Below are 13,543 nucleotides of genomic sequence, written 5' to 3' on the forward strand. Positions count from 1 at the left end.
AATGAACTGCAAAACATTAGTTTTACATTATTTCAGGGAAAAAAATCCCACATATAGCAAAGAAGGCAACAGCAACTTACACCTTATTGGACAGCACCTCCGATTCGTTAGAAGTGTGAGGCTGACAAGGCTAGTTGTAATCTGCTAGTGAGTCAGGTGTGTGCGCATGTTACAAAGGGGTCCTTATGAGGGTGAGGAGAGCTGCCTTTTTGGCGGGCGGTGGTGGGGGGTATAGTTGATTTACAGTGTTGTATTAGTTTCAGGTGTACGGCAAAGTGAATCAGTTGTACATTTACGTATATCCACTCATTTTTAGATTCTTTTCCCATGTAGGTCATTACAGAGTATTGAGTAGAGTTCCCTGTGCTGTACAGTAGGTCCTTATTATCTATTTTATATATAGTAGTGTGTATGTGTCACTCCCAGTCTCCCCATTCATCCCCTCCCACCCCCCCAGAAACCATAGATTTGTTTTTTATGTCTGTGACTATTTCTGTTTGGTAAATAAGTTCATTTGTACCATTGTTTTAGATTCCACGTTAAGCAATATCATATATTTGTCTTTCTCTGTCTGACTTACTTCACTCAGTGTGACAGTCTCTAGGTCCATCCATGTTGCTGCAAATGGGGAGAGCTGCTTTTAACTAAGTCAGCCAGAGTTGTCATTCAGGCACCTCAGGAGTGCTTCTGCATCAACCTCTGACCTCACTCCAGATTGGTGCGAGGGGACAGAGGTACTCCTGGTCTCAGCCTGGAGAGAAGGTGAAGTGGAGGGAATGTCTCTGGGATACAGCTCAGAAGAGAGGAATCCACATCCAGAATTGACCCTCTGCACCTCCCTTGTTATTTCTGTCTTTGACACGATATTAGTCACAGTCTTTGAGATTATACTTTTGAAACACAGTAGTTAATTATGATTGGCCAAATTGGATGTTTTGCATTTGTCAGTGGAGCCCTGCCCATTTGGAAATAAGTATATCTTGTCTGCACATGGGCATGTTTAGCCCTGCCTAAGTTTGATAAACATTGTAAGTTCTCTCAATAGCAATTACCATGCAAATTAGTAAAAATAGTCAAGTTGTAATTACCAAAAGTACGTTACAAATAAAATTGTTTGTAATCCTGACTAAATCTGGCAGAATATAAACCACCAAATAGATATGCATCCTGATTTTCTGCATGTTAAAGCATATGAGGTATTAGTGCTACAGATACCAAGTTCCTATTGATTAACGATATAAATCACATCCACTGCTACCTGTGAAAAATTCAGGCTTTGAAAACTTTGTTGTTGGTTAGATTTTTTTTTTTTTTCCCAGTACGCAGGCCTCTCACTGTTGTGGCCTGTCCCGTTGCGGAGCACAGGCTCCGGACGCGCAGGCTCAGCGGCCATGGCTCATGGGCCCAGTCGCTCCGTGGCATGTGGGATCTTCCCAGACCGGGGCATGAACCTGTGTCCCCTGCATCGGCAGGCGGACTCTCAACCACTGCGCCACCAGGGAAGCCCTGTTGGTTAGATTTTTAAAGGGAAGAAGTCAACAAAACTAGTTTGTTCTTAGATAGAATGAGATTTTATTGATTTCAAGTCAGATCCAGTGGCGTCTGATCATTCATTGATTTTGCTTAAAGCTACAGTATATCCAGGCTGTAAGAAGTCAGGTTTCTAAGTAGAGATGGAGATCTCAAATGGATCTATCAGATACACTGTTACTTTGAAAGTCTATTAAAACAAATATTTAGAAATAATATTGGAATTTTCATAGTGCTTTGAAAGATTGATTTTGCTGCTCTCTGTATACAGTTACTGTTGTTGTTTACAAATGAATTATTTGTGTGTATTTGATTTTGTTTCTTTTTGCTGTTGGGTTAATATTGGCCCATAATATTTCTTTGCAGCAGAAAACTTTAACTTTCTTTTGACATTATTCCCACTTTCTCTTTCAGCACCGAGCTTGCTGGTTTTATTAAAAAAGTGAGAAACAAAAACAAGAACTCGCTCTCTGGATTGAGTATTGACGAAATTGTCCAAAGGGTGACAGAACACATTCTAGATGAAGAGAAAAAGAAAAAGGTCAGTTTTTCATTTAGATTCAATAAAATGTTCCACTTTATTCTTATTTATTTATAAAATAAGAGAATTGTGGGGGAAAATGCTTCCAACCCCAAAATGGAGAGCAATTCAGTAGATAGAAGAGGGTCAAGTTTTTGGGTCACTGAACTTGCTTCCCTGCCCCATGATCTTGCTGCAGCCAAATCCAGGAAAGGACAGGAGGCCGTCTGAGCCCAGCTCTGCTGCTTCTGTGACCAGGGCCACCCAGGGCCCGCCCTCCGTGCTTGTTGGATCATCACCCGAAAGCCAGGGGCAGAAGACAGACGACGTCCCTGTGAGTGTTGCATGTATGACCATAGAGTCAGTTCTCTTCTTCTGATGAAGAACAAGAAGGAAACAGAACTATCAATCCATGATTTAGCCCCATTTTTCTAGATTGAATTTATTTGATCTTGAAATTGGAAACCAAGTTTAGATGTACTTGAGTGTTTCATTAGGAGAGCCAGTGAATGGCGAGGTTGTCTCTCCACTTCCACGGGTAGCTCGGGGCCCCTGCATGTAGTGACAAGAAGAGCTGTGACCACATTGTGGGAACTGGGCCTGTGGATGGTCAGGTGAATTCACTTTTTGTATCAAGTGTGAATAGTTGGAAAAATTGATTTTTGGATAATTTTCTTCTACGTGTGACCATGGGCTTTGGAATAACACAGACTTGGTTCCATCACTTAATAACACTGTGAGCTCGAATCATATCTGCTTGTTCGGGTCGTCGTGGGGATGAAGTGCTGAAGCAGAATAGGCAGAGTCAAGTGCTATGCTCGGGAAAGGCTGGTTGCTTCCCTCCTCTCTCCCCTCAAGGGGTGCGGGGGGCACACAGGAATGAGCCCATTAAATTAACTTGCCTTTAATGTGATATACTGATTTAGATTGTTTGTTGTCCTTTCAGACAATGAGAATGTTACAGTTACACAGAACTTTTTATAAAATACTGTTATATCTGGGATGTCAGTCGACAGGGCATTATAACTGTCTGTATGAATGAGGAATCCGAGGCACAGGTGGCTCGCGCATCTTGCCAGCGTTCCTTCCTTCGATTTGACCACAGCGTCCTCAGCGCACTGACCAGCTCGTGCTGGGGACTGTGCGTTAGGGACCGGCTGAACGTGTGGCTGGAAGAGAGATGGCCGTCTGGCAGCTCACAGCCGTGGGCTTCAGATTGAATTCTGGTGCGGAGCACATTTCCCTTTTTTATAGATTTATTTATTTATTTTTGGCTGTGTTGGGTCTTCGTTTCTGTGCGAGGGCTGTCTCCAGTTGCGGCCAGCGGGGGCCACTCTTCATCGCGGTTCGCGGGCCTCTCACTGTCGCGGCCTCTCTTGGTGCGGGGCACAGGCTCCAGACACGCAGGCTCAGTAGTTGTGGCTCACGGGCCTAGCTGCTCCGCGGCATGTGGGATCTTCCCAGACCAGGGCTTGAACCCGTGTCCCCTGCATTGGCAGGCGGATTCTTAACCACTGCGCCACCAGGGAAGCCCCCACATTTCCCTTTTTTGTCCAGCTACAGTATCACTGTTCAGGTGAAATTGAAATTAGAAGAGTTGCAGGCCCCATAGCACAGTCAGCAATGCAAGACTGCACAAAGACCGCTGGTTTGCTGACTTGAGCTAAGCAGTGAATCTTTTTTGTGAACTCGTTTTTATGCCTCCCACACATTTTCACTTTCCGCTACCCTTTGGAGACTTTCTGCATCACATACACTCAGGTCCCAGAGGGTCTCACCCCGAAGGGAAAGCTTATGATCATGCAGAGCATTCCTGCAAGGCCTGGCTGGAGTCCCCTCCCTCTCTCAGGGGTGTTCCTGCTGGTCATGTGCTCTGTGGTCGAACAGCCAGGTCAACTTCTTGGCATTCTCATTGATGTGTGAGTGTGTGTGTGAACTCCTTTGTGTGCGTGTGTGTGTGTGTGCACGCGTGCATCTGTGTGCTTGTTGGCCATCCCAAGATAGACCATAATCACCTTTTGGGAAGAGATTGCTTTCTACTTCATGGTTGATGTTGATAGTAATAAAGGTGTAAAAGCTGACTTATAAGAATAATATGTATGGAACTGGGACTTAATTTGCTAATCATAGGTAGTTTTTTAAAGATGAAAAGTAATTTGCTTTTTTTTTTTTTTAATTAATGTAAAATTTTAGTTTTGGCTGTGTTGGGTCTTCGTTGCTGTGCGCGGGCTTTCTCTAAGTTGAGGCGAGCAGGGGCTACTCTTTCTTGTGGTGCGTGGGCTTCTCATTGCGGTGGTTTCTCTTGTTGCGGAGCATGGGCTCTAGACGTGTGGGCTTCAGTAGTTGTGGCACGTGGGCTCAGTAGTTGTGGCTCACGGGCCCTAGAGTGTGTGGGCCTCAGTAGTTGTTGCTCGCGGGCTCTAGAGCACAGGCTCAGTAGTTGTGATGCACAGGCTTAGTTGCTCCACAGCATGTGGGATCTTCCTGGACCAGGGCTCGAACCCATGCCTCCTGCATTGGCAGGCAGATACTTAACCACTGTGCCACCAGGGAAGTCCCTGCTTTGTATTTTTAAATTATAAAAGTTTTGTGGTTCATAATAGAAAATCCAAATAAAAAGAGCATATGAAGAACCCCAAAACCCACCCTCTAAGGGTAACCAGTACTATCATATCAGTATATATTTTTCTAAACTCTTTTGTATCTGTGTGTATACTGAATTTAGTCAACTGTGCATATATTTGTGTGTGTGTGTGTGTGTTTTTCAATTAGAAATACATTGTGCCCACTTTTCCATACTAGGAAATAGGTTAACCGTGGGTTTTTCTGAACTTTGCAAAGACCTTAACCTGCCCTTTCCCCAGGGCTGACACCTCCACCTTTCCTCCCAGACCCTTCCCTGGGGGCCTGCACAGAGGAGTGAGAGCACATCTGACCCATTGCTGCAGCGGCAACAGTGCCATGGGAAAGACAGAAAACCCCGTGCAGCAGTTCAGGGTGTCATAGCCTTCAGGCACTGCCCCCAGCTGTACTCCCTGACCTTAACCCACTGCCAGGGCTGCATTCATTCACTTTCTTGACAGTTTATGGAGTCTCAGTTTGGGGCCAGGTTCCTTGCCAGCTGCTAAGAACACAGATAAGCAAGGCCATTTCCTGCCTTCAGGGTGCCCAGAGTTAAGGTGGGGAGTGAGGGTCGAAGTTAATGATGCATGTGGGGTGAGTGCTGTGAGCCATAGGGAGAGCTTCACGCCTGGTGTTCTAGGCTGGCACTCTGCTTTCGCACAGAGCACGCTGTCTGTGCTCACCAGACTGGGAGCGGCTAGGGCCGGAAGCCCTCCCATTCATCTCTGTGTCGCTGTGCCCCGCACAGTCCCTGACCATGGATGTTTGCTGAATGAGGCGTCAGTTCGTTTTGTTTTGAGTTATACAAGTAATCCACATTCATGGAAACTTTAGAAAAATAGCAAAGATAAAAGTTAAATCTCTCAACCAAAAGTAGCCAGTAACCACTGTTAACATTTTATATCTTTCCAGACTCTTTTCTAGGCATCTCTGTATATACACATTCTCTCTATTTTTAAAACATTGAATTATATAATCATATGATACATACTGTTCTGTAGCCTACTTTTATTCAGAGAGTTTTTGTGACTAACGTGCCACGTCACGGATTATGGAATTCCGTCATGATTTTCATCAGCCCCATGATAATCCATAGTGTAGAGATGTCATAATTTATTACTGTCTCCAACTGTTAGATAATTAGATGGACAATTACTTTGTAATATTCAGCTAGTACCATACTTCATTTAGGTATGGGTTGGGGTAAGTAGGTATTTGTAGTATTTTAGCTGGGAATGAGTTAACCACATAAAACATTTTTTTCTCTGAGAAAATTAAAACTTTATTTTTTCCTAAGAAATGTTATTAGAAAATAAGTTGTTCCCTCAGTCTCCTTACTTAACTATAATTGAGAATAATTTTCCACCTTAGCTGTGAAAGTTCTGGAAGGCCACTTGTAAGAAGAGCTCATGTAGTAAGGAGAAATTTAGTTATTCTTTACTATTGAGATGCATTTGTTTCCACAGGTGTCCGGTGCAAATTCCTGTGAAATATGCCTAGAAGTATTCAAATCCAAAAATGTACGTGTGCTGAAATGTGGGCACAAGTTTCACAAAGGGGTAAGGATTCTCCTTGGCCATCCTCATGTCATGCATTTTGACTGTGGAGTATTTTGAAAATAAAAAGGGACTTTGTTTTCTAGGCTTCAGTACTTGCATTTTCAAAGCACTTTCTAAACCTCCTCATGTCTGTGATGATTGCCTCCCTCCCAAAGATTGATGCTGCAGGAAGGGGAGCGGATTCCTGGGCCCTGCAGCGGGCATGGTGCACATTGTCCTCTGTGTCATGAGTGCAGAAGAGCAGTTGGCCCCATCAGTTGCTGAAAGTCAGAGCAGTACTGGTTCCTTAGAAGCCAGTTTTTTATACGCACCCGTTTCTTATATGCGTGGCCAGACAGATACACAGTGCAGCAGTTTGTCAGTTTACTGCAGCAGGTGAAGGAAGTTTAACATTTTGGAGGAGAAAAACTAAACTGGGTCCACTGGGCCTGATCCTGGGAGATTCTGGCCTGTGCCCTTCCCAGATTTGTGGTGGCTGTTCTGGTGTTTTGGGTGCTGTGAGCATTTGTCCTGCACCGCTGCTGCTGGTTTAGAGCAGATCAGGTCTCTGCCCTGTCAGTGTAGGAATCCCTGAGAAAAGGGGTACACACAGTACACTCACTAGAAAGAGTCCAGACAGCATGCAGTCTCCCGCACGGCCTACCTCCTCCCTCCTTCCCGGGTAGGGGCATCCTGTCTGGGCTCTCGAACTTACGCACACACTCGGCTCTATAGCGGCGGCAGGCCAGCCGGGAGCACGCTGGGTAGACAGGCTCCAGCGAGGCTGTGTGGCGTGCAGGCTGGTGGGATGGGCAAGGAACAAGACCAGGCAGACAGGGTGAGTCCAAGGGCCAGCCTCTAGAAGTCAGGGCGGCTGAAGCATGAGACTGGAGCAGGGTGTGGGGGGATGGGAGGGCAAGGCCATGCCCCAAGGTCAGGCCCTGAGTGTTCAAGGTCACATTCTGAGGTGGGTGTCTTTGTTCCTGGAGCTTGGTCCAGACTTCTACCCTGAGCAGGCTCTGGTGTCCCTGGGTGTTGGGTGGCTCCAGGCCCTACCAAATGTCACAGTGAAGTTAGCCGTGTCTGCTGAGGCGAGTGGTACAGGAGGGCTGAGGTTCCATGTGCTCCTAAAGGCACTGGCTAATTGTCTTTTCTCATTTCAGTGCATCAAGCAATGGCTTAAGGAGCAGAGCACTTGCCCAGCCTGCCTGGCTCGTGATCTCCTGTCAGAAGAGTAACCTGCCCTTCTGGAAGAGGCCCACCCACTGTTCTAGGTAGTTACAATTCACTAAAGAGTATATATTGTTTGTTGAGTTGGAAGAATAACAATATACTACCTTTGATATAAAAAGCAACATGTGAAGATTCTTTGCACTGTGCTTCACAGTGCTCATAAGTGGAAATCTTTAATACAGCTGACAGTAAGTAAGTTCCCAACTCTGACTAGCCAGTTAATAATCGCCAAATGGTGTCTGATAAAGTTATGTGTGACCACATCCTTATATTGCTGGGGCTGCTTGCAGAGGTGCTCTCTGAGATGGAAGGAAAACATGGTGAGTGCCTCAAAGCAGGACTTAAATTATAAGTATCCTTGATCTTTTAAAGTGCCCCGCGTTAAAGTTTTTTGAGATCAGTATTCCTAAACAAATGCCTACGTTTTTCCTTAAAGATTCTGCATTTTAAAAAACGGGCTTAAGCAGACCACATCTGACTAGGTTGTAGTTGATGTTAAAATATTGGCTGATTCAGACCAAAAGATTCATTCAGATCTCCTCTTCATGTGATTTTGATTTTTCATTTCATTATTTTATTTCTCCCCAGTAGATTTATAAGTGCTTGTTTTTCATATTTTAAAGACATAATGATTTTTGAAAATCACACAATAAACTTACTAACATCAGCCAAGACTTTTTTTAACCCCTAAAACTGAGGCTCCGTATCCATTACCCCAGCCCCACATTGGGAACTTACTCTGAATACTTCTCTGTTCTCATTAGTGATGTCGTCCCTCTTTATGAGTTAGACAACAAGTGTTTGGGGGTCTCTGTCTAGCACACAGTGGACACTTTCCTTATCCTACCACCAAAAAGAGACACTTGTGTAATTAGACAGTCCCGAGGAGTCCCTGTTACAATTGTTCAGTGTTTGACATTTGTGTAAAGTAATGCATGCTCTCTTGTACTGTGGCCTGAGAACAAAACTGTAACTGCATTAGAAACTGTTAAAAAATTAGTTCTCTGTAGTGACTTCATAGGCAGTAGTAGTAAATACAGAAACACGAATTCTGGACACATTCCATTTCTCTCAAACAGGAAGGGTCAAAAAATGTTTTTCCCGTGTGTTCTTTGTTACCCCCTAGAAGCTCACAGTCGCAAGTTCATGAGCTGATTTGGTCGCTTCCCTCTGCCTTGGTTCCTTCCCTGTGAGTTCTGATGTCTTAGTGACTTAGTGCGTAGAAGCTTCCTCCATCTTTCGAAGGAGGTCCCTAAAACATTGTCTGCATGTTCAGAATAACTGAGGACTTGTAGATATGAAGATACACAGGGCCCAGTTTGTAGCAGCAGGTACAAAGGGAAAGAAGAGCAGCTGGAGAGAAAGAGAACGTGTTTTGTACATAACTTCAAACAAATACTTGTGAACATGCCTTACACATGTCCTGTAAGTGTCGAAATAAAAAGCATTCTAAAATAACATCAGTTTACTGTCGTGTTATCTGTTCTTTGTCAAATAATTTAAAGTATTCTACTTGAAAATTCAAGACATATATTACGCTGACATTTTAAAAGGTGACTTCATTTGGAAAGAAGAGCCATGGTACGTCTGAGGAGTCTAACCAAGAGGTCTTAGGACATTTTAGAGCCTGGATCAAAGACATCCTCTGTGCCTAAATAGAGGTTGCTAAACTCAAGTTCACAAGATTGGCTGTTGAAATTTGTGAATGGAAAGATTATACAGAGATGGTAGAGTTTACTGTTTAGGATAGAATAAGAGGTTTTTCATGTGAATACACGTGAAAATGTTAGAGTTAATCAAATTGCATTGCTCAGTATTGACTTTTTTGAGGTACTTGTGGATGGTTAGCAGACGTTTGGTCCACACCAAAATGTCCTTGATATTTGGTCCTGTCCAAAAGCATTTGGCAGGGACCAAATATGCTTACGGATGTTTTAGATTGGGCCAGATTTCAAGGACCTTTTGGTCCTTGTGGATTCATGAGAAGGGTTTCCCTTTTAGAGGACCTTCTGGTATGCTGAGCGCTAAGAGATGATTGAAAAAAAGCCAATATTATCAGTCTGTGTCTTTAATCCGGGAGCATTTAATTGAAAATAGTGTATAACTTAAAACAATGACTGTTCCTAAGAGTTTGGATTATTTTCCCTGCTGAAAAGTTTAATCTATGCTATAAATAATGCATAATCCAATATAAAATTGAAATGGTACCCCAGCATTGCAAAACGTTACTACACTTTTAAGGTAATTTCAAAGACCGTAGAGTGGAAACAGGTGGGAAAAGTGATCACACCACAAAACTGAAGCAACGAAATTATTTTAGGTAGTTTTTCAATCAGATGTCACTCTCTGGAAAAATGGATTAAAGGAAACAGGTAAAAGAGATAATAGCAAGGTGGCAATTTCTTTCTTCAGCATACGAGGTACTTGCTGATGAGGCTGATAAAAAGGGAAGACAGTGAAGTAGATGGGAAGGCTTGTCTGAATGAGGACCAAAACCATCTCCAGTATGACCCTTCGTGAAAGGAATAGGAAATACATTTCAGGTGTTTTAACCTTAATCGAACTTGATTAATAAACGTTAATCATCAAACTTTATTAAAAAATAATTGTAAGAAGAATGGATCATCGGTTGTATCTAATCCCTTTTTCTCCTCTTCACCCTGATATGATCTACTTAGAGGACACGTCCACCTTCAAGTAGCCATATACCTTCAGTGCTTTGCTGAGAAGGGTGGGCAACCCTGGACAACAGTGAAAACAAATGTGTACTGAGTATCTACTGTGCGCTAGGCCCTGGGCTGGACATCCTGATACGGCAGTGAAGGAGAGACAAGGACTGTGAAATTTGTCTTCCGGTTACAGACAGCAAACAAATTTAGAATGTAATTTCAGGTGCTGAGAAGGGCTTTAAAAAAGTATCAAGGAAGGTGTATAGATTAATAATAAAATTCCTGTAAAGTGCTTAGCATAGTGCCTCGCACATAAACCTGTGGTAAAGGGGAGCCAGTGATTGTTACTAAGCTCAGGGCCTGGAAATTGCACAGGGAGAGAGCTTGGTGGTCCGGTGTAAGAAAAGCTTTGTTAGATTAGGAGATCTCCTCAGTGTAGCCTAGACTGTGGAACGTAGTCAGGTAGAGAACAGAGCGAGAAGAGATCAGAGCACCTCGAAGTCGTTTTGAAAAATAACAGCTTTGTTCCTGAAATCTCCCTGTTGACTTTGATGACATCGTGATTCTGTAGCAAAGGATAGTTTCACCTGTGACTTTTCCAAATCACCTGGATGAGCAGTTCTGAGGTAGCTTTTCTGTTCAGTTTGGTTTTAGGACCAGAGTTCTATGCCTGGCTCAGCTGGGGGTTTGTACTGGAGCATGGGAGAGGCCTGGGCAGGCTCATCCCAGTAGAGGAGGCGTGTAATCCCAGCTCCCCGGTTTGCGGGGAGAACTGCGATTACCATCACCTCCAGTTTATATTGTCTCTTCCTGTTTACCCTTTAAAGGTGAAAGAAAAAAAGATAAAATATTCAGCCAAAATCCAGAAATTAAACAGCATTAGTAAACAACAAAATCCTAATGAGACAACCATCAATAATCAGAAAAACGTTTTCAGCTGTATTAAGAACACTAATTTTGGGCATACATATGGGAAAAAATGAAGCTTGACCTCAAACCATATATAAACATCAATTCCAAATGGATGGATTCCAATGGATTCCAGTGGTCCTAAATACGAAAAGTAAAATAATAAGGCTTCTGCAGAAAACACAGTCTTCTTGGCCTTGGCAAAGATTTATTAGGACATGAAAAGCACTAACCATGAAGATAAAAATCTGATAACTTGTATCATTACAATTAAGAACTCTATCAAGTCAAGCTGTGAAGTGGAGGAAATTTTTAATATTTCCAACAAAGGCTTCGGAATATATTTAAAAATGTTAAGAAGAAGAAAAGAAAATGATGTCAAGAAAAAGGTGATATATTTAGAAATGAGCTAGAGATTTGAATAGGCTCTTCACAAATATCCAGATGGTGAAGAGGCATTTTGATAGCCACATTTGTTCAGTATCCATCATCAGAGAAATGCAAATTAAAACCAGTGACCTAGATGCCCACCAGGATGACTAACATAAAAAAAAGACTGACAGCTAATACTGCAGTACCCTATGACAGAGTCCCACCCCAAGGCATGCACTCAGCAGAAAGGCATGCCGTAGTACAAGTATTTTAATACTCGCTTCATTCATGATAGCCTCAAACTAGAAGCCGTCCAGATGTCCCTCAACATAGAATGGACAAATCATGGCCTATTCACGTGATGGAATACTCGGCAATGAAATGAAGGAACTACTCCTACACAAAACTACACAGATGGTTCTCACAAACAATACTGAGCCAGAGTGGTGAAACAAAATAGAATTCCCTTTATGCGAGTTTTGAGAACTGGAAACTGGTCGGAGAGGTCAGTATCCTTACCTGTGAGGTGATGCTGCTAACAGGGAAAGGGCATTGGAAATGGTCTGCAGTCTTCAGGTGAGCAGTGCTGACCGGAGTCGTTCAGAAAATTCATGGAGCTGTACATTCAAAATGCGTGCACTTTTCTGTGGTTTTCAGTAAAACTGAACAGCAAGTGTAAAGAACAAGACAATGCTGATACACCTGGGCCCCAGAGGCATAGTGAGTGTGTGGTCCCTGGCGAAGCTCATGGGAAGCTGGTCCTGCGCCTGTGTGCGCGGCCCTCACGGCTGTTAGATGACATTCCCACCAGAGGCCCGGAGTGACCTGAACGCCCCACCGTGGAACAGTGCCCCCTCCTTGGGTTGCCGGCTCCTGCAGCCTCCCAGCAGGGACCTCAGCCCGCCAGCGGGCCTTCGGGAAGTTGCTCCGTAGGGTGGTGAGGAAGTGAGCCTGATGCCAGATTCGTTATTGCTGCTGAGTTGAGAGGAAAAAAGCCAGACCACACCTTGCTGGGAAGGTGGTGCCAGTCATCTTGCAGTTGCCTGGTGCTAGCGTGGAGGACCGTCCCCTTTGCAAGATCCGGTGCTGGCATCCTTGGCGTGGGTGAGGTCTGGGGTGCTGGAGTCTGCTCTAACTGGCCCCAGTAACAAGAGCCAGTTGTTATCTGGCTGTTGTGATCTGGCCAGTTGTGATCTGGCTGTTAAATTACTCTTAAGAGTTGAATTACATAAATTTACAATTAATTATATAGAGGGCTTCCCTGGTGGCGCAGTGGTTGAGAGTCCGCCTGCCGATGCAGGGGATGTGGCTTCGTGCCCCGGTCCGGGAAGATCCCACATGCCCGTGGCCGCTGTGTCTGCGCGTCCGGAGCCTGTGCTGTACAACGGGAGAGGCTGCAACAGTGAGAGCCCCGCGTACTGCCAAAAAAAATTATATAGTAAACAAAAGCAATTCTTAATTACTACAGTTTATTATTCATGCTTTTGTTGGTTACTGACGTATATAGTGTCTGCAAGGTGGAAATACTACGTAATGGGATTCTATGCGTCTCTTCCCAACTCTGTTCAATGGTGTCACATAGATACCTTAGAAATTACATAGGTGTCACATAGACAGCTTGAAATTGGCTATGGTTGGGAGTATTTACACCACAGAAATTGGCAAATGCTACATATAAGGCCCCCGCCCACCGCAAAGAATTTGTGAAAGCAGGAGTCTTGTCTGTACGAGAAAAAGCCTGTCTGATGGCACTGAAGTTGCCCTTTGTGTCTTTCTCATTTCACACTTGACCTGGTGATTAGAGGACTTTAACACGTAAGCCTTCTGAGGTGATTCAGGCTAAATGAGTCCCTCCCCACGGCTCCATTTGGTGGGGGTCTTCACGCTCACTGCCATGGCTGCTTCCTGCCTCCCCCCGCCGTGGCCCCATCCTGGATCTGTCATCCTGGGAAGAAGACGCTGCTCACCGCAGTGCCCAGGACGTGCTGGACCAGAGTCAGAGGCCCAAGGTCCATCGCCGAGTCAGCCTCTCCCACAGCAGCTTTGCTCCCCCATCTCACCTGGCCCTGCTGCAGGTCCTCCTCTGCTGAAAACCACGGAAGGCCCCCTTCTTGCCTCTGGCGACGCCCTGCGTCGAGAGCTTGCACGTA

The 13,543-nt window shown here is 44.4% G+C and overlaps 1 protein-coding gene across 1 annotated transcript in view; it reads left to right on the plus strand.

Annotated features, from left to right (window-relative positions):
* The window catches only part of TTC3 (tetratricopeptide repeat domain 3), a 139,027-nt gene extending 131,059 nt beyond the window's left edge, over positions 1-7,968 (plus strand). Inside the window, exons 43-46 of the mRNA XM_060150918.1 lie at positions 1,945-2,071; positions 2,250-2,384; positions 6,139-6,231; positions 7,374-7,968. Coding sequence (XP_060006901.1) covers positions 1,945-2,071; positions 2,250-2,384; positions 6,139-6,231; positions 7,374-7,448 — 430 coding nt within the window. The 3' untranslated portion in view covers positions 7,449-7,968. The remainder of the gene's footprint in view (positions 1-1,944; positions 2,072-2,249; positions 2,385-6,138; positions 6,232-7,373) is intronic.
* The last annotated feature ends 5,575 nt before the right edge of the window (positions 7,969-13,543 follow it).

Source organism: Lagenorhynchus albirostris, chromosome 5 (genome assembly GCF_949774975.1).
Source record: "Lagenorhynchus albirostris chromosome 5, mLagAlb1.1, whole genome shotgun sequence".
In the NCBI taxonomy this organism is placed as follows: Eukaryota; Metazoa; Chordata; class Mammalia; order Artiodactyla; family Delphinidae; genus Lagenorhynchus; species Lagenorhynchus albirostris.